At 43.3% G+C, this 23,205-nt stretch overlaps 2 protein-coding genes across 16 annotated transcripts in view; both read right to left on the minus strand.

The window, feature by feature from the left end:
* The window catches only part of TMPRSS7 (transmembrane serine protease 7), a 44,522-nt gene extending 41,962 nt beyond the window's left edge, over nucleotides 1-2,560 (minus strand). For 4 of the 15 annotated variants that reach the window (XR_011099786.1, XR_011099787.1, XM_068693069.1 and 1 more), the window contains exon 1: nucleotides 2,413-2,559. The gene's annotated coding sequence lies outside the window, so the exon portion shown is untranslated. Of the gene's footprint in view, nucleotides 1-2,053; nucleotides 2,219-2,412 lie in introns of those variants that run through there. The other 11 variants (XM_068693094.1, XM_068693060.1, XM_068693077.1 and 8 more) reach the window with 6 other exon arrangements.
* A 6,427-nt stretch (nucleotides 2,561-8,987) lies between these two features.
* TAGLN3 (transgelin 3) lies at nucleotides 8,988-20,700 on the minus strand. The gene is made up of 5 exons (XM_068693401.1): nucleotides 20,342-20,700; nucleotides 19,736-19,917; nucleotides 18,682-18,856; nucleotides 13,701-13,803; nucleotides 8,988-9,544 (listed from the first exon to the last, which is right to left on the minus strand). The coding sequence occupies exons 2-5, from the start codon at nucleotides 19,913-19,915 to the stop codon at nucleotides 9,403-9,405; spliced, it is 600 nt and encodes a 199-aa protein (XP_068549502.1). The 5' UTR covers nucleotides 19,916-19,917; nucleotides 20,342-20,700; the 3' UTR covers nucleotides 8,988-9,402.
* Between the last annotated feature and the right edge of the window lie 2,505 nt (nucleotides 20,701-23,205).

Consider the following 23,205-nt stretch of genomic DNA (forward strand, 5'->3'; position numbering starts at 1 on the left):
CACCCTCACTTGCTAAACATAGGTTTAAATGCACAATATTAACTGGAAATATACAAGTGTTGGCCAAAGGGACAAATCAAATTCAAGATCCTTGATGATTTGCAATGACAGAAGGAGTGCTATTGATGACGTTAAATCTGAATGTTTTATGTTTCCATCTGCAGAAATCATTCATATCCTCCTCACAAAGGTGGGGATCCTCCTTTTTCGTAAAAGGCATCTGGTTCTCCCTCCTAGCAATCCTCTCCACTCTAGTCTTATTTCCCCTGAAACATGTTTTCCTCTGTGCATCTTTCCCTGTGTTTCAAAGTCTCTTTCAGGCCTCCTCATTGGAAAGGTAAATTTAAATCCATCTGTTCTTCTAATTAATTTACTTTCTAACTTGATATTTTTGAGTGGTGTTTTTATTTTATTTTTTCCTTCCCAAAAAAGCCTCAATGCTTATAAAACAGGCATTTCAATAGCAGGTATGAAGTGTTTGCTTCTAGGTTTTTCTTTCCTGTCAGACCATTCTCCCCCTTGCCCTTTTCAAATCTAAAAGGAGTCTAGCAATCAAAATAACATCTTGGTTTTTTTCGCCCATTAAGGGGTGTTGCATGCGTCACCCCTCATACATGGGAGTCACAACCACTGTGGTTCAATTCTGCCCATGCTCTGCTGTCCACAGTGTTTCTCTCAGGGCTCACAGCTCACTTTGTCACTTCAAGCAAAGAAATCCAGCTGTTCCCATCCTCCATTTTCAGATTCTGAGACTCCAAAAATAGCACTGCAAGGAAAGGTTTTTAAGCTTAAAGCATGCTAATGGTTCTCAGATTGCTTTAACTGTGAATCTTAGAGTACAGATGAAGCTACCTACCAATATCATTTTAAGGAATTTGTCCTAAAATACAAGAACAAGTCACTGCTTTTATTTTAAAGTTACTGTGAAGTAGTTAACATTTGCCAAAACTGTCCTCAAAACTAAAAACTGATTCTAGATGAACCCTAAGGTTTGTGATTCATCCCATCACAGCCAGTTAAAGAAAGCAGAAAACATTCAGAACTGAAAACTCCTTCCTCCATACCTCCCAGTTTTCTAGAGGACAGTGTTTGCACTCTGTTGAAGGACACAAACATCATCATCCCTCCAATTAAGTGCTCCCTGGACCCATTTATCTCCTTGTAGTAATCCAATTTGGCTGGATGTACTTGACTCTGGTGGGAGTGCAATTCACAGAGCAACTGCAGAAGGCAGTTCTTGAGGGACTCATCATGTTACACAGAGGCAGACATTTTAAATACAGAACATTTTCTGCTAACGTGAGGTTCACATGTGCAGCCTGCTCCCGTGACACTGCAGTCCTATGGCTTGCTTTTATTTCACAATTCCCACTTCATAAAAACCAAGCAACACAGAAATGGTTTAATCATTCATGGCTTCATTTTATAGTACACAGATGCTGCTAAATCTTATTGTCAACATTAGTGTTGTTGTTTTAGGAAAAAAAGAGTAGTATAAAAAGAAAAATAGCTACTTACTACAAATGCATTACTTTTTTTTTTTTTCCCCCCCTCTACTGACTTCTAACCAACTGGTAACATGTGGCGGTATCCAGAAGACACAGAAAAATACTCCAACAGTCACCTTCATATATTACTTCTCTTTGTTTGCAGAAAGAGTATAGCAATAAGTTTTCTTATTAATTAAAAAAAAAAATAAATCTCTCTTTTCATTGTACTTGGAACCTCACAAAACAGCTCAGACTATGGTAACAGGTCTGGGGGAACAATGAAAATAACTACGTATTTCACAGCCAGAAAATAATTTTTGTTTTATACAGAAAATAACTTTTGCTTTCAAGTAAGACCTCCAGAGCTACACAAATCACTTCCAAAACACACACTAGGATTTCAGTTGCAAGCAAAAACACTTCTTAGTTACATTAAAAAATCCCCCAAAATAGATCCCTTTGAAACAAATGATAGGGACCTAGACTGAACACATAAGAGCCTGAAAAATAATTCCTGTGACTTAGGAACCACAAATCTGTTCCTTAAAAATCACTCAGCTGACCTTGGTAGTAGCAGTCAGCACACCCTGGTGAGAGCCTTGGCCCAGAGACCAGCTGTCCTCTCCCACCAGCAGCTCCCCCAAGGACCAGGCAAACTCAGGAGACAGATGCCTGCACACAGCCTCACTCCTACTTGCTCCATTATTAACCAGCAGCCATGCTGCTGCTGGTTAATAGCTATTCCATCAACATCCAGCAATAAAATGCACTTAATAACAAACAGCCAAGGAAGATTAACAGCTGCTTTGCTGCATTCCCAGCAGCTCCTGCTCATGCTCTGCCATGCAAGGAAAACTGTCTTTACACTATAGGAAAAAGAAATATACTTCAGGAGATGCACAAGAGCCTAAATGTCCCTTACCTTACCTTATCTTTCTTAAGCTGAGTCCTAAACCTTTCACTGCATTTTCTTCTTATGACCTAGCAAGCAACTCTACCGAACTACAGATTTTTTTAAACTCTGACTTTTCACCAGCAAAACCTTCTCCAGCTGCTACCAATGTGGGGGCCCAGCTGTAGCCAATCTTCCCAAATACTCCTCTGAGGCAGGTGGGAATACAAGAAATGCTCCTTTGATTTAACACTACCACCACAATGGTAGCATACTGTTTGATTTATCTGTTCTGTTGTGGCAGTTCAGGGGAAAAGGTCTCTCCAGAGCTTATCAGGAAATGACACTCACTCCTAGCACACAGGCATCCTTTGACATCCCTCTTATGCCTTCCAAGGCTCTACCTGAAATACTGATTTTCTATTTGTCTCAAAACAGAGGCTGAACTAGCATCCAAGCACTTTAATACCAGACCTGTGTGGATGTGACATTTCCCCAAAAGATGGAGAAAAGATGGTCTTGTCCCCTTACACCAAGAGCTGAACCCACAAAGACTGGTCAGATGCTCAGCAACCCTTTGGTGTTAAGGCACATCCATGGGGTGAGGCTCGTGAGCGTCTTTAAGAACTGATCACATCTACGGGGATATGTGTCGGAAGGAACTGGAAGTGGCAAGAGCTACCTTTTATCTATGTTATGTGTGGGAGCTAATACAAAGATACTCGGCACGAAATGTTGACTCATAATAGCGCTAATGCAAAACCTGCTCCTATCAACACTTACTGCACATGTTTTTCCTTCTCTCTTTCTGTGCCTTCATAAAAAAAAAAAAAAAAAAAAAAAAAAAAAAAAAAGAGGAGAGAGAGAAACAAAATATTTAGATGATTGTGCAAACACAAAAGCTCTCATGCACCTGGCATCTTTATTGACAAGACAACAACACATACCCTTTATTAAAACTGGGTTTGGAGATGCCCAGTTTTCTGTTTCTGACAGGCTGTATCGAGGTACCTGGCCATGCCTGCACCCCTCGTCCAGTGCTGTCTCCTCGGGCCAGGGCAGAGCAGGGCCCTCACCTACGATGCTGAGCATCGCTCCTGAGCCTGGGCATGTGCTTCGGCCCCGCCACCTGGGCTGCAGGGCACCAACCCACTGGGGCACGGGATTTAGTCATGCTGAATAACCGAGTAACGTTTCTAGCAAAGTGAGCCATTTCATACAAATTTCATTAGGGAGAAAGGTCACCACTCTAATTTCCTTTATAAATCCAACGGGACTGCAGATAAATTTATTTCTGTATCCGAGAAACAGCATTATATCTTTACTTGAATGTCACAGCATCATGCGCTCGGCTGTCACATGAGCACTGCAGGATGAGAGCAGAAGAATTACCTCCCATCCGAGGCTGTGATTTTCCCCCACTGTAATAGTTAATATTTTCCTCCCATTTTACCTCATGAATTTCTATTGCTCGGGCTTAGTCACAGAGCTGTGGTGTTTTTATTTGGGAAATTTGAGTGGGAGGAACGATCTCAGTGAAGTTTAAGTAGTTAAATGTACTTGTTCGAGCAGGGAGAGCTGGTTGCTGTGCTTTTTTTCCTTAGTAATATGCTGTGCTGTCCTTGTGCCCGTGTAACTGGCCTTTTCTGCAGAGCAGCAAAACCCACTGAGGCAAAGGACAGGTTTCCTGTCAAAAACATACAGATTTCCAGAGATAAGTGCCAACAGGATTGCCAGTTCCTCTCCCTGTGTGTTTGGGGATGGGGGTTTGGGGATTTCCATGCCCACCCAGAGACCCTCACTGCCTACCTCAGGAAACACCACGGCAGCCACAGGGTAGGCTCAGTGCAAGTGCCTGAACTGCTTTCATCACTCAAGTTGCTCACTGCCCTTCTCAGCACACATAACACCCATTTCTGTTAGGATATACTCACATACCACCAATCCTGAGCTGCTCAGACTGTCACCATTAAGTGCTTTCATATAAGAGTGGCCCAGGCAGCTAGTTCAGACAGTGCAGCTGGAGCCAAACACGATCAATTACAGCCATGGAAATGAAACTGATGCACTGAGCCCTCGCCTTTCCTTCCTGGTGGCTCTGTTTTGGCCTCAGCAGTCGGGAAGATAAGCAGCCTTCACCTGGACTGGTAGTGGCCAGAGTGTGAATCTCTGACGAGGACAGCAGCTGGTTCTCCTCACAGAGTATGGGGGTGCTGCTCAGGACAGGCATGCTGCAAAGCAATGCCACAGGCAGGTTTACTGAAGAGCAAAGTCTCTTCATGCCGTTCACCCTCATTGGTTTCTATTTAAAATGTGCCACATTGTGTTAGCCTAATAGTCCTCAAGCTCTAGCTTAATTGAGCCAGCTGAACTTAATATTGACTTTATTTGTTGTATTTTCTTTCTGCTCTCATTCTAAATGAGGATAAACTTGGATTCCACACTCAGGTGTGTGGCTCTTCCTCACTCACATGCCTGTGGAGCACTCTTTCAGGGGGTCATTAGATGCCACCTTAACATTATAAAGAAATTACTGAGCAATTGTCCTTAATGAGGTCACAGTCATGAAACCTTCATGAAGGTAGACAAATGCCTGAAGCAGCAATGTTTCTGGTGGACCAGTGTTTCTGGTCCAGCCTGCTGTTGGGGGGGATGACATTTAAAGCACTTGCTCACAAAAATAGTTTGTGTTTCTTTTAACGTAGGTAGTTGTTCCAGCTACAGCCAGGCTTCACAAAGGGTTGCAGGCAGTATGTGAGAAGATGTACCTTTGCTCATACTTGCTATTAAACTGAGTCCGCAGCCTGAAGTGAGATGCTGCTCGGCCTATCTTAACAGAGCTAGACTCACACCCCCAGACACACCATCACACTGCTCCCTTTAGTACATGCTCAAAGCTCTTGCTTTTCTTTTCCTCCCTTTGTGAAACCAAGTTCATGTTTCACTCACATTTCAGCCCCCCACCCCATACCTTGCTGTCTCAGAGCTTTCCATTCTCTGTGATTTATGAATTGCTGAACATGAGCGTAATTACAACCAGTGCGTGTGCAGTGTTTGACATTTCTTGAGTGCATCTCTACCACTGACAACATGAATGTATTGCTAATGCATATGCAGGCTTTTAGTGGGAATAATGCAGAAGGTTGTCATAGAGACTAATTAGGCTTGTGGAAGACCCGCCTAAGTGTTTTTGATGCGATAGAAGCTAGCTTACAGTGGTTTATTGTTAATATAAGAAAAGCCGTAATGTTTCCTGTCATCTTTGTTACTAAACTAGCCTTGAACTATGTTAATTTACCTCTTAGCTTAAGATGTTCATAAACTTGGGGGATATAAGTAAGCCAGCGCATGTTAATATTTAATTAATAATAATGTTAGTATTTCTGTATCATCATATGGGAACATGAAAGATAAGGTTAACCTTTGGAGCAACTCCTGCCACATATTAACAGCTAGATAGCCAGATTAGTTTGACTGTTTTAGGTGTTGAAAGCAGTTGTTGAGAGCTGGGGAAAAGGCCAGATTCCAGATATCACTCGATAGTGTTGTTCCCACACTAAGCAGGTCCTGCGTGTGCAGACACAGCTTGCAGATTTTCTTTCCTGAAGCCCTAGCTCTTGTTGCTTGTATGGGGTGTTAAAAGTGCAGTCGTTTCACTGTGCAAGCATACAGTGTTTTCTATAACCTCAGTGAGGCCATAAGAATGCCAAACCTAATGAAAGCACATTTAATTAGGGAACACAGCTTTGATGACAGGACATTTCATTGGTGCATGGTCTTTCTTTTGCTGGGCCATGCCTTATTGCAACAACTGCAGATGTAGAGGACAGGAACTAGAGGGACTAGAAGGACAGGGACTAGAGAAAGCAGCCAGGCTCCAGTGATCTCTTTAAATAGCCTATGTTTTTGCCACTGGCAGAGGAAGAGCATTGGGATAAATGATCTGCTGCTCTGCCAAGAGGTGTGCCTGCTGTGTTGAGGTGTTTGGGAGCCGCATTTGGCCCTGTCCCCTCTGCTGGCTGTGAGCTCAGGGAGAAAATCTTACAGAGAAGGGGCAACCAGGGATGCCATAGTGCAGCGTCAGGAAGGCAGAAAGCCAGTGGCATTCCATTGTGAATGCAATTGGCATGGGACACTTAAAATGGTGTTTCCAGAGACAAGGACATACAGGATGACAATTCACTAGCCAAATGGAGGGGAGGGATCCAGGCTGGCAAGTTCAAAGATGGCCTCTGCAGGTTGTGTTCCCCGTAGGGATGGTGTGAAGCAGAGAGGTCAGGCTGTGAGCCTCTCTTACCCACACAGCACATCTTCTGACTCCTCGCATCCATCTGATGACAATACAGCCGTTTTGTCTGTCACAGCTGTAACTTTCTAGTTTCTGTGAAGGGAAGATGGCTGCTTTTCATGTATGTGCTCTCCAAGGTGAGGTTGTCTTGTCAGCCTAGAGAAGTTCAGTGAATTTTGTTTTTTCTTAATCACTTTATTTGCTTTCAGTAAGAAAATTGTAATTCTATTCACATTACACCTAAAGTAGTATATAGGGAGAACTTACATGTAATTCGTTGTGCTGAGCTAACCTCCTGCCACAGCTGCAGGGTGAGCTCCTAGCCTCAGATACATCATCTCAGGTGGCCATCTGCTCCTGTACTGAGCTAATTCACCTCACTAACAGAAAAGTAGCCCTAAGCTGGTAGCAAACGTACAAAAACGTGCTTGATAAGAGCACAGTAGAAAAGTCGAGATGCCCTAGCAAGTTTAAGAGGAGGTACAAGTGTGGGCAGGACCTTTTCATAAGCAGCTGCTATAGCTTAGCTCGGCCCCAAGCACATGATGTGACCTTTACATCACTTCTCACTTGCTATGCTCCATAGTGCATCAGCAAAGCTTGCATTAAGTGGGTAGGTATTAATCCCATGCTCCTGACAGGGAGACTGGAGCTTAATCTGAGATAGGAGAATGACGTCTTCAGTTTATGTGCTGGTAGAAACTTCTGAAGTCATGTCAATCTGTGTGTCATCAGCTCCAGGACTGCTTAGTGGACGACTAGATATCACTGTGTGCCACTAGGTTCAGACCTAAGGCAATGACAAATGGACGGAAGTCACCACTATGTATGCACATAGGCAGTCAGATAGCAGTCAGAACAAATATCCGTTCATTTCTTACCTTTCCAGATATCATGCCTTTAGGCCTTCTTGGAATTCTGTTATGAGTAAAAAATCCCACAAAGTTTGATTATCACATTTCTTTTCCTACTTGCCTGGAGGGAAGAAGTGATAGGACTTTGCAAGGGCTTTGAAGCTGACAGAGATAGTTATCAATAGGAAAAGAAAACTACAGACAAAATATTGTGTCCCCTGAGCATATGTGTCAGGTATCTGCAAGACAACCTGCACTAGTGAGCAGGTGAACTGCTCTGGTGAGCTCCTGTGGCCGGATGACCATGCCAGCAAGCAGTCCTTACTGGTTCTCCAGCAAACTGTCCCAAAATGAACAACCAGCCAAATTTGCAACAGGTGTGCATAACGAACTCTTTGAATTTGAACTACAAATGACTTTAAAGTCTGAAGCCTTCTGGCACATCTCTTCTGTTTCTCCCTTTGTGTTTCAAACACTCCTTAGTTTGCAGCATTTTGTTTGATACAACATCAATTATCACAAGGTAAAACCTGCTCTCACCTCCGACAGTTTCCTTTCATAGTGAAGAACTCGCTGAGGATTGTGTTGCATTCATGAAGACTCATCTGTTGCTGGCTGAACCAGTTCTGGCTGGGATGGAGTTGACGTTCGTCACAGCAGCCCTTATGGTGGTATGTTTGGGATTGGTGACTAAAACAGTGTTGATAACACACTTGTGCTTTGGCTGTTGTTAAACAGTGCTTGTACAATGTCAAGTACAAGTGCCTCTTTCTCTTATCCTACTCCCACAACTGGGTATGGACAAGTAGTTGGGATGGGACACAAGATGGACAACAGACCCAACTTGGCCAAGGGGATTTTCTGAATTATAAGGTGCTGTGCTCAGCAACAAAAGCTCAGTGAAAACGAGGAGGAAGTGGGGATGTCTGTCTTTCCAAATAACCATCACATGTTCTGAGGACCAGCTTTCCAGGAAGTGGCTAAATAGCTGCCTGCTGATGGGAAGTAGTGAATAAAATTCTTATTTTGCTTTGCTTTCACACTCAGAATCAGTTTAATAGGGGAAGAAATAGTTAGCTTGATCCACCAGTTTTCTTGCCTTTTATTTTCTCCCTATCTTGTGGGAAAGAGGTCTGGGTGTGTTTGGCTGCTGGCTGGAATCAACCCATCACTCTAGGTGAAGGTAAATCCAAGCTGAATTGGGTAGGAGTACATGTTTCAGACTCAACAGGTAAAATATCTTTTTTTGTGAGCATTTTTAGGAAAACCTAGTGGGTGTGCCTTTAGCTAAACACCAAATTGAACAGATAACAGATTGTAAACCCATAGCATGGAGTCATGCAGAGAAGGCATTTGATTAGAGGCAAGACACATTGAGCAATCAAAACATTTAACTTCTCAGCACCATACCACGTGCTGGTTGGTTTGCATTGCTTTTACTTCCTTTAAAGAACGAGTCTGAGATGTGTTTTAATGTCTTTATTCTTAGGTCAAACAATATCATCACTGAATTGAAGAACGAGGTTACTGGTTGAGATACAAGAGTGGTGTGAGACAAACATGGAAGATAACACTTCGCAAATAAATTAATACAGAATAATTGTCTTTGCATAGTTCAGAAGTGACAAGTAGGAGGCAGCAGTGCGCACGTGCTGTGAACTGACACACAACACCACGAAAACCCAAGTTCCTAGATGAACTCTTGCAGCTGCAAATAAAACAAACCAAACCAAAAATACCCCAAACCTTAGAGAGGGCTAACTATGAAAAACCAGGCAGAAAGAGAACTAACGAGCTTTTTTTTTTTTTTCTTTTTTGTTTTTCTGTTAAACAGACCATGCTGCAGAAGGAGTGTTTTCTCTACAGACACAGGTGCTTTTAGATAATCTGCCTTGGCATGCCATAGCCTGTCATACCCGACTGTGAGGCTCCTTTGTTGCTGCCCATCTGAAGGCCTATTACGTTCTGTCCCTGACGAAGCTGCTCTTCTGAAAATCCTCGTCGATTCTGCTGTGCTTTCCTGTCCAGATGCACACAAAAAAACAACACACACACACATGCAGTCATTCTGCAGATGCCCAAATGATCGTGAAAAGCAATCTGAAATTGGCTTGTGTTAACAGATGTTCCCCTTGTAACGCAATACTTCATTTGTACCATCCCACAGGGCGGACAATACCGGCTGTGCTAATTGCTTTATTGCAGTTAGAAGCAATACTCTAGTCAAACCCACACTACTTCAGAATTTCACTGTTCCTCTTACTCAAGACCCCCAGGGTTATAGCTTCCCCAGCAGCTGTGACAGGTAAAATATTTATGTAATGCTGTATAAAACACTCATAATAGGCTCAAGTTTGTGTTCCGCCCTCTTGCTCTTAAAAGCTGTTGTCTGTGGGATCTGATCACTGAGATACTTATCTGTGCAGTAATACAGTTTGATATCCATCCAGAGCAACAGTATACATCATTGGCATAATTCACTTCAGTGAAGTGAATGTGAGCTGGATGTACCCAGAGAAACAATGGGGCAGAAAAATGACTTGCTCACTTTCACAAGAGTGGATGATGGTTGCCTGCAGGACAGAACAGTTATCCTGTTGCCTTTTCCAGATCTCTCTCCTCCAAAGACTTTGGCCTTTGCACCTGTGTCTTGACTGTATGCCAGTCCTTTATCTTCTGTCAAAATGCATTGACCACTTTTGTTTGGTCCTAGTGGTCTCAAAAGCCTTTTAGATCAATGAACATTTGTTGGCCCTGAAAAGGAGACTCTTTTCCCTCAAAATAACTCTGGGGACAGAAGTGGCTGTCAAGTCTCTGTTAAACACAAAAGTTTGTACTCTATTAATCTTTCTTTTAAGCAAGGTGGGGAAAACAAGCCACTTGGACAAGAGGAGGGTCAGTCTGTTGCTGCAGCAGAGGCTCAAAGGGAAGGAGGCTCTCAGTCAGCTCCCAGCCAGGTACAATCTGTCTGCTTGCTGTGACTGTTTGTCCTGGGATCACCTTACCCCGCAATACAGCATCACATTGCAATTCTCCTCCTCTCCCCACCCCACCACTAGATGGGAATGCTAGATTAGGTGCCTGCTGTGATTGCAAGCCATCAACGCCATCCTCCGTGGGGGTCTGTCCAGTACTGTGCTGAGCACCGTGGCTTGAGTCCAGCAGAGCACTTAAGCTCTGTGCTGGGCTCAGAGTGTTCAGGACATCGCAGGAGAGGAACCCACGTTCATGAAAGCAAAGCAGAAAGTTAAGGAACAGCCTCAGACAACCGGCCGACTGGTTGTTATTCTTCATTGCATCTCTGATGCTAATGCACAGACTAATATGAGCGTTTATAGAGGCCCACCACAGGATCTCAGGCCCAGAGCTCTTCCCAGAAAGCATGCCACTCTGGAGGGAAGCATGCAGGACTTGGGGCGCCTCGGAAAGCCACCCTGTCTCCCTGCTGCTAAATGTTTTTTCCAGAATCCTTACATGGGCAGTGAACCACTGCCAGAACCTCTGAGAGAAGATGTTTTTGGAACTATTCCTATGACTTAACTCAATCTCAGGTTCACTGCATCTGCCTTTATTTAATTAAAATCCCAGGAACACTTTTTTTTTTTTTTTTTTTTTTTTTCCCCCACAGACTTTTCAGCTGTGCCAAGGAATAATTTTGCAGAAAGTTGATATGTAACTATCTATGATCAGGAAATGAGAATTGCAAGGAAGACATCAGAGAGAGAGAGAGAACGAAAAGGAAGTCTGGATAGGCTAATAAAAGTTGACTATTTGTACAGTTTGTATCATCTAGCGTTATTTTTATGATCATAAGAACCACCTTTAGTCTACTATGACCTTACAGATAACAACATTTACTTAAGATTTGCTTTTAGGTTAATATAAATGGCCTTAAATGACACTGTAGAAACGCAGGTGAGGGCAAGCCTACTCCCCTCAAAGCCTCACACTACTACAAGCTGTGCTTGGCCTCTCTGCCGTCACCCTTACCACCATGTGAGCACAGGATACCACCACACAGCCTTGTTAACTTTTTGTGCCAGCTTCGCATCAGCACTCGAGGCTGCCAACCCACAAGATAATAAACAGCTCACAAGGACACACAAGGAAAGGACAACCAGGCCCGATGGAAGCAGGCATGAGAGACACTGGCAATGGAAAGTTAAAAGCTTAGCCCAAGTGTGGGGGTATCTTGGTCACTGCAGATCCACATGTGGATACTCTTATTCCACTTCATCTCGACATCTTTCAATTCAATTTAAGGTGATTAAGGATCAGCCTGACAGCCCTGACTCACGACTAACACTGGGTGGCAGTGAGGGCCTTGGTCTGCCTGAAGGGGTGGTTAAGCTGCTCAGAAAACAGCTCCTGACCTGCCATGTTATTTCCTTATAGAAATAACACCAGTTTTCCTGAAGGCAGTGGCTACAGAATAGTCTTTCAGGGACTGCAGTACATATGCGTTGGTTATCCATACAGCACAGGCAGGACAGACAGCTAGGGGAGGAGGGAGGTGATCGTGTCTCCAATTACGCCAATGAAAACTGTTCCCACCCACAATTAAGAGCCCAGATTAAAATTAATTTTTCCATGTAGGACTTTGTTGTAGTTACATAAAACAAATAAGCCTGTCTGGGTCATAGTGATTTCACGTCTGGTTTATATTAAAGCTTGTAACTGGATTTGAATTTTAAAACCAATTATATTCAGTAAATACAAATCTCTTTGTGGACTGTATTACATAAATTTAAACTAATTTCATATGAAGAATGTATAGGAGTTTTCACTTGTTCACCTAAAATTCAAGTTTCCTTTAGCCTCAATTAAACCTGCTCAAGCTTCAAGACAAACAAAGCAAAGTTTGCTTTATTTTTGCTGATCCTCACCTAGACATTAGAAAATTAAAAGAAAACAACGACCAGGAGGCAGCACTCTTTTTCCTAATACACTTCAGTCATTTCAGTATTAGAAATACTCTTGGATGGAGGAATCTTATTTCAATACCATGCCCGTGGGGCAGGAGGACTAACTGTGGGACGATTTCCTTTTCTTCCGGTCCTTCTTCTCAGCCTTCTGAGCCAAAATAAATGGCACTTTAGAGCAAATAAACATCTTAGCCAAGACAGAGAATTCTTCCCAGATAAGCGCTACTCCACAAGATTAAAAGTGACCAGGGAAGGAAATCAATTTCGGTTTGAAAAAAAAAAAAGAAAAAAATGGAAAGAGGCTCCTTGTCTTCTGTTTGCTAGGTAAAGGGTCATGTTCTCAGCATGTCTCTCCATGTGGGGGTTTGCTGACATATAAGACAGCCTTCTCTTCATGAGGCTTTATGTTATCTGATGTGGGGCAAAATGTCACCTTTCCTGCCAGCTACTCTTAGGACACACACATCTGCACAGCTGCTGCCACTTTAATTCTCTTTTCTTCATAAATGGATATAGAGGATTAGCTGAAGCTGCTAAACAGATGAATGTCATCGAAACTGGTTGCTGAATTTCCCAAGTTTTATTGCTCTCCTTCCAAGGACTAAGAGACAGGGATAATGTCAGGGGATAAGAAAATTTTGCCTCTTCAGCGATCAATGTTGGCACCTCGCACAGCAAGATGGATGTGCTGCAGATATCCCTAGGGTGGGATGCTGCACTTCTCCCTGTGTGCAGTTCCAGCAGAGTCCCCATGTGTGCACGCACACATCCATGCCAACACAGCCTCCTAGCAGCCTTGATATAAAAGGCTGCCTCCAGGAGGAACCCAGAGCTGGAGCCATAGGTGAGGAGCTCCATAGTCCTGGTACCAAAAGTGCTTTCCCAGTCCCAGGGCAGGAGAGACATGTAAGGTGGGATGAAGAGGGCTATCTGAGAAAAGGCAGCAGCATGGATGCACTGCACTGCTCCCATGAAGCTCCTCCCCAGCAGCCCTAGCACAACTTCAGGCTGAGGAGGTATGGTTAGGCATGGTCCTGACAGTGATGTCAATAAGCTGGGAACCAGTGAAAGGCAGAAAATGCTGCTGCCTGGTTGGGTATTTGTTTTCCTCATCTAGAGTCCAGAGAGAAAATCTCTGCATTACAAGGAAATGGTGGAAAGATTCTTCCTTTCCTTCCCCAGTAAATTTCTTCAAAGTCTAAAGATAGAGAGCATTACCATCTTCCCATGGAAGACAGCTCTGGGTGTTACCTGTGAAACCAGGATGGGTCCCCTTTGTAGCATCCGTCATCCTTGGTGACCGCCAAACTGCCTAGGGCCATTAAGGTTCTCTGCACTGCTGCCATATCCTTTCCTGGAAAGCCAAACAGTGAAAACAATATAAGAAATCTTTGCACAACAAATAGCTTGGCACACTGACAAACAATTTCCTCCAATGTATTAACTATTTCCCTTGGCTCCCCTGAACAACTACATTAACAGCATTATAAATGCTATTTTAGACTTGCTCAAATGGAGGTGCTGACGTGCAAGAGCTTATTAAAAGTCAGAGGGACCGTGCTAGAGCAAAACTTAACTATTCAGGCATTGCCAGACTTCCAGGCTATTTTAATGCCTTCCCCCATGCTGTTTTAAGTCCTTCTAGATAATTGCATTGGCAGAGATTTTGTCTTTAGAAGAGGTCATTTTGGCATACAGGGAATGAAAATACACCCAGTAAAACGTGGCTGAAGGAGAGCTATGTGGCAAGTAACTGTGCTGTGCCTCAGCTTCTCCACATGTAAACCAATCCCACTATCTAGCCACCAGCAATTTCAGACTGTCCCTGTGCTGACAGAATTCCTGGCAGTCCTCAAGAGGTCCCGTGCAGATAACTAGGATCAGCCCTTCCCAAATTGCTCTTCAGATCAAATCCCAAATCCTCCCTACTGGCTTCCTTTCACAGGCTGCCAAAAGTTGATGCTCTGCACTTTCATACCTTCAGTTCCTGCCATCCAGTCCTGACTTTCACTGTCCTTCCACATTCTCCCACCTTACCTTATCTCACTTCATTCCTCATTTTGACAAATCAGGGCTCATACCATCTTTAGCCAAATAAAATTTCTGTATCTGGTCTCCACTAGTTGTTCGGGTTCCCCCAACAAACAGTGGAGAGAGAAAAGCTTCTCGGGGGATAATTTCCCATCTGTAGTGGGAGGGGTGACCTTGCATATCATTTGCTTAGATGAATGCTTTCCACATACCCTAAAATTCACCAGGTTTCCAAGCTGGCTCCTTGAAATGTATTTTCAAAAGAGGTTGCTATTCCCACTGCCAACGTTTTTTTTTTTCATTTAAAAAAAATTGTATCCACTCCTCCTGTCCCTCCTTCCAAAATAAAGATAATAAATTCTCATTTTGCATCAATATCTTCTGTTGATTCCTCCAAAAAGGAATCGCTTTTTAAAAAAGTGATTTTTTTAAAAAAATTAAGATTTTTCCTATTTTCTTGTTTCTTCCCCTCCATTTTGCCACTTGTTGAGAAAAGGGCAGAGAACATAAAACAGCAAATAAAACCAGGCAGACTCTAACTCATTACTCAGTCCAAACAAGGTAACTTTTGGAAAACTTTCTAGCAAAAAAGAACAACTCAGCTGCACTAGGAGTTGACTTATGTCTATCCAATGGTGAGGGGTGGTAAGTTATTGGAACTTGCCTCATACATCTTTCGCATCTCCCTTCTTCTGAAATGCCTCCCTAACTGTTTCCACGACTCCCCTCCCTTCCTTTCTGTTTCAGTTCTTCCTCTTTCCTGAAATCACTTTTCTAGTTAACGGATCTGATGTCGAGTGCAAGTTCTTCACATAAGGAAATGAGTTACTCACAAAAACGCCCAAACCACGTGATACTCGAGACATGACTATGACAACAGACTTCAGAAATACCTCCAGTGGATGGATATTAATGAAAAACATTATAGACCAGCTGAAGCGCACAGGAAAGCGACTGTGTGTTTATGGTACACATAGCCCCAGTTGTGGGCAGATTAATCTCAGGGCTCTGTTTCACACCAACCTAAATGTGCATAGCACTGGCTGAGGTGACGGAGGCACCCTAAAGCTGAAAACGTCTAGCAGCTTCCAACTGTGGCTGCCATACAGCCTATTAAGTTTACAGGAATCCTCTCCACAGGGGACCATGTGTGCAGAAAACAAATTGTCAACCGAGCAGAGTCCTTGCTTTGCTGTGTTAGTTAAGGCAGGCTGTGTCAGATGGGGATTCCTGCTTAAGGGAGGGCCACTGGAGAGCCCGACATCTCGCACGTACGCAGGCACACGTGGAGCAGCGCGAGGTGGGGACTCAGAGCTGCCCGAAGCAGGGAATGTACCATATGCTGTAACAGATGCCACACATAACGTCCTCGGGATGCCTCCCGTGTAATGAGGAGCATGGTAACTGACTGGGATGAAAAAGGATGTAGGAAAAGGATTTGAAAGTGAATGAGCTGAATAATGATGGCGAACACACACACAGACAAAAAAAAAAAAAAAAAAAGGGAGAGAGAGAGAAACAAAAGACGGGTAGCAAAACATCATGATCAGCCCGGCGGAGCCATCTGGCAGCCTCCCCCACGCTCCACGCTCTGCTTTATCTGTCAGCGGCGAGGGGGAGACGCGGCCGGGGAAGAAGGGCCCGGGAAGGAGCCTGGCGCCATGTGATGAAACAAAGCAGTGGCCGAGGCCCCGCTTCGTGGGGCCCCCGCGATGCGTGCGACAGATGCTGCGGGAGAGGAACGACCCCGCGTCTCTGTCATCTTGTGACATTCACCATCCCGTCCTTCGTGGTGTGCTCCGAATGGCACAGCCTTGTACAGGGTCTTGTAGAGGAGGAGGGGGCCTCCGGTCACTTCTTTCTTGGGGTGCCCTCTCTCTGTGGGGGAAACCTGGCCTGAAGGCCTTCCTCTCCAGGCCCACAAAGGGGAAGGCCCGGACCCACAGAGGGAGAACTGCTCTGCTCTGTATCCCCAAAATGCTGCTTTGTGCATCCAGAGATACATCTGCCTCTTACCTATCTGGAAACATACCTGGGAAGTATCTGTAAAAAACAGTGAACATCCTTCTCTTGGGCATGGATTAGGGAAAGCTGCTCAGCCCGGTACATTTAAGAAAGGACCAAAAGAGGTGACAGCTCACTTGGACCAAGAAGCCACAGAAATAAAGGAAAATACAGCAGATGGACCGAGTGAGTTTGAAAAAAAACAACAGCAGACTGCATACTAAAACATTTTCATTAATCATTACTAAGAATCTCAAAGCAAAAGCTCTCAGAAAACAATCAGTGCCAGAGAGAAACTGTTTTGTCAGACACACGTAATTTCCTTTCCCTATAAACATACACTGATGTCCCCTCTCTTTCTAAACAGGTTGTGGTCTGGAAATATTTTATGAAACGTAGGAGTACTGTAATTATGAAACAGTGAAAAAGATACCGTCCTCTCTGTCTAGCTAATGCAGCCAGGTTCAGCTGCTCCAGCCCTGAGGCAGCACAGATGCTAGAGGTCAGAGCTATCGTTAGACACAAGAAGCTCACACAGACTCAGTCCTGGAGAGACATGCTGTTTCATCTCAGCACAGGAATAAGCAGCAGGAGGAATAGAAAGAGAATGGGGAAGTGAGGAGACGCATATTAGTTTTGGGAAGTCCTAAAACAAAATTGGAGAAAAGTCCTGTATGTCTCACTCCTGAGTCCTGAGTTGTGTTTTGATTTTCTGACATCTGGAAGTTACCGGTTTATTCCCTTACATCTGCTGAAGAAAGGTGATGAGTGAAAGCAAGAAAATGAAGAGAGAGCTACCACCTTGAGGAGCTTTTTCTCTTAAAAGGAAGTGCTTTTCATCATAAAGATCAGCATACTGTTCTTTCATTTTCATCGTGCAAAGCTATTACAAGATGCAGATGACAGCAAAGGAAAACACCTGAAATAAGCTGTTATCATCCCTCATGAGATAGATGGAGCTTCCCTTTCAACAGCCGGCCAGGCTGGGGAGGAGGATGTTACTCCAGGGAAGTAAAAATCCTTTAATTTAAAGGTGGATTGCAAGAAACACAAAACACTAACCTGGAAGAAACAATCCAGCCCTTGTGTCCAAGGTGGGACCTGTCAAGTAAATCCAGTACCCTGAGAACATCACAGATCCCAGCAATGCCAGCTGTCAGCACATCCTTCCTCCCCTGTAACTCATCTGCACAGAGCTCCCTCATCCTTTGTGCCTCAAGCTGTCCTTCAGAAGAGTGATCCTTCCCACATCAGCCTCTGGAAACATAACCCACTCTTTTCGCTCCACGTTCGTTCCTGCATTAACTATACTGACCAGCTTTCTCCACCTTTCTCCATAGATTGTTCTCCTCCTTTCACCAGTTCAGTCTCTTGGAAGATTTCCCCCTGTTTCACTTCTCTACACACCTGCCTTTCTCTGCCCTGCTGCTGTCTTTGCTTTGAGTCCTTACATGAAGCATTTTGCATCACCTCACCCAGAGAGATGCAGGATACAGCGCGTATTTTGATGGAGCACCAGGAAGGGGTGCATCACCACAGAAGTGACTCAGCTCTCCTGCAACTGGAATGCACGGTGTCCACTTCATGAATGGGATGGAGAGAGCCTTCACCTGGTTTACTGCAAAGCTACAGGGGCACTCTGGATTTTTTTGCTGTTGCCATAGTGACCTTTCTAGAAAGATTGTACTGTTGCAGAGAGATGCTCAGCTGACATGATGTTACCAGTGGTTTCTGCTTCTCACTAGTCATAGATGAGCCCTCACTAGCTCTATAGAGACATATCTGCTCCTGGCAATGTATTTTATAGCTCTAATTTGAGCTTTGCTTATAATTTGAAAACTGCAATAAAAGCTTGTCGTCACAAAATAAGGGTTTTCCATACTTGCTATTAGAAGTTATTTACTTGGAAATAATTAGCATAGAGAGCATTTGTTTTATTAGGTCTGCAGATTTCTGTCAGAATGATGGGCTTTTGGATAACACATGAGCTTGGAAAAGCTCCATTATGCCCTCAGGGTAATATAAATCTCTCAGAGGAGATAATGCACCACCGGAAGAACACAGTAATGAGATAAGGCAAACAGAAACAAAAGATAATTACATTAGAGAATATGCCTTAGACAAAATGCACCATTACAACACATCAAAGCAAAGTAAAATGAAGATTGCAAACTGGCTTCCAGTTTATTATTTTTACCTTCCCACAAATCCACCGTCTGGAAAATATCTGTTGTTCTTACTCCGTAGATTTCAGCAGCTTTTAAGAACTGGGAAATTTGTTCCATCTGCTTGAAAGCCATTTTTGATTCAGAGATCTTTGCAATGGGCTCATTTCCCTTTGGATGTAAACTGTTTATTAACTTGCATAACAGCTGAGAGAGAAACACAGAAACAGAAGTAGAAAGAAGTCACCAAAGTAGAAGGTAATTTCTGCACATGAAACGATGCTGCAAAATGCTTTTGACCTGGCCAGCTTCTATCAGGGACATAATTTCTTTGATTAAAAAACAAAGAAGAGACTTGGTAATAATCAAAGTATATTAGAAACGCATTAGAGCTTTTGTTAACTAATGACAATAGCCTGACCAAATAAATCCTAATCTGCTAGAGACAACAAAGCAATCACTGGTAAAGGTTATATAATGACTGAGAAGAAACCACATGCCTGAGCCAAAAAAATAAGCAATGTCAATTGAAATACTGTTACAGTCACTTTGGCAGAGGTTCAATGATTAGCGTATTCCTACAGCCCACTGCATACAGCAGCATCTGTCTGTTGTTCAGTAAACCAACAGAATACGATGTTTTAGCTACAGAACGATTCCCAAACAAGAAAACAGTTATGATATAAACCAGTCCATCAGATTTTCTACATCTATTCACTTTTTTATGTCGACAATGATGATTTCTTGAAGACAAAATTGTACTTCTAATTTTAAAAACAGATCTCATTTAACTCCATGAGAAAAGGCGCTGAAGGAATGAGTCATACTCATATATAATGTGCATGACTCACAGGAGTCATAAGCACTGTACTAATCCCAGTACACTGGTAGAATAATTATTTTCTCAGATTAAGATTCCCAGCCAGAAGGACATCATTCAGATGCTAAGGTACATATTTCTGCACTGTCCATGAGCACAGACCAGTTTAGCCAAGATGAACACAGAAAATAAGGACACATGATAATAAATACAAATTCACTGTGCACATGAAGTCACAGAGATGCAGAATTAGACAGAACACTTACCGTCCCATCCATCAACCAGGTCTGAAAATGCTGCCTTCCAGGAGGAGGGTGCTCTATCTGTTCTCCACACTGTACAATAATCCAGTTCACCAGCCTGGACTCTAATTCCGGGTCATATTTCTGTTCAATCTTTTCTTGAACTTCTCGGCTTAAGCCATAGCTTGGTCCTCTGTTAGCCATCTCTGGAACCAAAGCAGAACTTAGTTAGTAGGCAAGATCCTGGTCTGCAGCTTTGGAGAAGGCACTGGAAAATTAAAGTATAAAAGAGTGAACAGCCTGCCCTATAGGCAGTCAAACAGTTGTTCATCAACACTGAAGGTAATTGTATGGCACCACTTATAGCTGTTCTGCAGAACAGGGGAGGGACCAGGGGGGGAATATCCTTTTCCAAAAGCACACATCAGCCACAACATTTTAAAAAAATAAAACAGAAAACCGAAATACACTCCCCTAACCCAACCACAAACACAGAGGATGAAAAGGAAGATTTAAAGCAGGGAAGGTTTTAGAGAGAGGCTTCTGCTCTGATTACAGAGAGTACAATAGGGTTCTCAGATCAATGTTAAAAGCTGCCTGCAAATCCAGAAGCACTTGAAAATTGCCTACCTAATGCTTGCCAATAAGGAGGAGGTTATACATGGGAGCCCGAGGAATCCTTTCAGAGATGCAGTCAGGTCCGTCTTCAGCAGCGATGCAGGGATGGATATCCAGAGATTGGCAAGCTGAAAGGCGACGACGAATTTAAGAGATGAAGGCTGCCACAATGCCCTGCTGCTGCTGCAGCATCGTGGTTTGAAGACGGGTGTATTGATTTGATTTCCCTCACATATGAGGAGGGTCAGAGCAGGGGCGTTGCTAAGAGCCATTAAAGAGGCCTGCCTACTCAGTCACAGCCAGGGGAGCCTGTTTATCTCGCCCATCTGCAGCCTGCTCTCAGGCGTGTTTTCTCAGCCCTGTGCTGTTCAGACTCTGTTTTACTCCACCTAGTCTATATCAACCCAAACTACATCGAGCATCCAAGTGCCTGATAGTTAGCAGTACAAACAGAGGGACTTCACCAGATGCTCTGTTAAACAAAGGCAACAGAAATTTGTACGCATCTCATGGATTTTTAATCACAAAGCAGAAGCAAGCCCTTTTTCTCCCTGCTCTGCATCATGATGCTAACAAGCTTAGCGTATGAAAAATAATTTATTTTCTTCCCTGCTCAAGTGCTCATAAAAAGTTTCAATAAGGGGCTAATAGGATTGAAAGTCAAGGAAGAGAAAGCTTGCTGTAGAATATTACCATCACTCTATCACTTTTTAGGCTATTAAATAGCATCCCAAGAAAACAAGTTAAATCATTAAAACCAATGGAGAATCACTAAAAAATAGCATAAGTTCTGCAAAGCACAAGGTTCGTACTTTCTGCTGATATGAGTCAGCATACTTACAGTGATAGCGAGGGAGCTCTGCCCATGTAGGGATGTTTAAGTTTTGGTTGTACCACTGAAGTGCTGGGAGGGGAAGGAAGGAAAGGGTTAAGACAAGAGACTTCTTTTCAGGTCCCATTTATGCAGATTTATTCTTTATTAAACAAAATCACTTTGCTCCTCTCTGAGTTGCACCAGGCTGTCAAATGTCTTTCATCCACATCAGCCCAGCTACGAAATAGCTCCCATTTGGCAAATGAATCTTGTTCAGCTGGGTATGAAAGGAGATCAATAAACCCAAGGTGGATTCACAGTCAGCTTTGCCAACAAAACGCCTGCTGTTGCCTTTAAAAAAGTAAGAAGAGGAAAGAGGTACAGCTCCTTGTATATCTACCTCATAATGGTCTCCTCGTCCATTACTTCTTCATTTTAAGATCATGAATTCTCGGATTTATACTGCTTGAGATGCTCCTGGGCTTGAGAACACTCAGGAGATGAAATATTTAATAGATGTCCTAATTCATTGTTGTCTTCCACGGGCATTTCATTTAGTGCTTTCTCCTCTCTGCACCAGTAGTTTTAAGCCCCTGTGAAGCACTTGATTACATAACTCAAAGCATGTTACGTGACGAGGCCATTACTTGAGTGCTTTCTGTCCACGCTGCTGGAAGCTCAGCAAATGCACAGAGACCAAGAGGGCAAACCAGGCCTGAAGATGGGAGAAGGAACAAACCACAGCTGCAACAGTAAACAAGAACACGTGAATTTGCTGGCCTTCCCCCTCAAGCAATGGTTAAGGGCCTGGTGCTCTTTGGCCATTCCCACAAAGAACGAGAAACTACATTTTGTAATTTCAGATCTTTTTGCATTCTTCTATTTAAAAGGGAGCTACCAAGACAGCTCGTCTGTTTCTGGTCACATCGGGGTGCTCATTGCTCACTAGCAAAGAGATTTCATGAAAGCCATGCCCCTTTGCATAAGCCTTGGCCCCCCTTTCTGATTTGGGGGCAGGGGTTGGTAATTTAACTCTCCTAAGCTGCAGAGCAAAGGTCTCCCCCTGCACAGATGTTGGCTACGCAACCTGTTCTCGAGGGATTGTTCCGTACCGTGGCAGCTGAAAAGCCATCTTGGCCATCAATATCAATTTTTAATAAGGCTTTGAAACCCAGGAAAGCTGCAGAGGGTTGGAGAAACGCCAGCCCCATACCAGTATTTTCAAAGTATAAGTAATCAAATCATAAGCCCGTTATTGTGTCATCAACCCTGGGAAAAACAATGGACTGAGTTTGGTTTTCAAAGAGACGGCGTTGACACAATTTACTAAAAGCTCTGCAGTGTATCGCACTTGGTTACTGCCTGATATGTTGATTAGGGAACTCAACTGATTCTGAAGCAACGTGACACATTAAAGAGATTAAAAGCTGGCTAACCAGTAGGCCCTATAATACAACTGCAAATTAGAAATCAATGATCTTGTATATTTTCATTCAGTTTGTACAAGGATGTGTTCCCACGCCTGAACTATTTAATGTTAATTAGCAGTCACAAAAAAAAAAAAAGCACAAATTCTAAGTAATGTTCCAGCTCATACAGGCTTTGATGAGTAAACAACGAAAATAAAAATTCCTCCACAAATGACGATAAGGATCAATATGAACTCAGTGCAAAAGCAGGGCCTTTTCAGAGAGCTGCAAGGACAGAGAAGTGCTCTGGAGACTCCTGGTTTCATTCATGGCCTTGCTTTGGCAGAAGATACCTGGAAATGTTATACAGAAGAGTGAGACTGGAGGACAAAAAGAAGCTATTAGAATATCACTATCTTTTTAACTGTGCAAACTGGGTGGCAGAGATATCAGAATTGTGGGGACACCATAACTTTCAAAAATTATAATAAAAAATAAAACAAATTGAACTTTCCCATTCATTTGAAATCCAAAATCTATAGAGCCTCAAAGACAAAACATGCTGGCTAACTTCAGCAAGTATCTTTGCTTTCATCTGCAAAAGGCCTTCTTTGACAGCTCTGAAGGCAAGTCCAAAGCACAGTTTGAAAAAG

Source organism: Anas acuta, chromosome 1, assembly GCF_963932015.1.
Source record: "Anas acuta chromosome 1, bAnaAcu1.1, whole genome shotgun sequence".
In the NCBI taxonomy this organism is placed as follows: Eukaryota; Metazoa; Chordata; class Aves; order Anseriformes; family Anatidae; genus Anas; species Anas acuta.

Coding starts and splice junctions, on each gene's coding strand:
- TAGLN3 (XM_068693401.1), bottom strand. CDS start 19,915: ATGGCTAACAGAGGACCAAGCTATGGCTTAAGCCGAGAAGTTCAAGAA. Junction 18,857..19,735: donor CCTGGTTGATGGATGGGACG/GTAAGTGTTCTG, acceptor TTTCTCTCTCAG/CTGTTATGCAAGTTAATAAA. Junction 9,545..13,700: donor GACCCATCCTGGTTTCACAG/GTAACACCCAGA, acceptor GCATCTGGACAG/GAAAGCACAGCAGAATCGAC.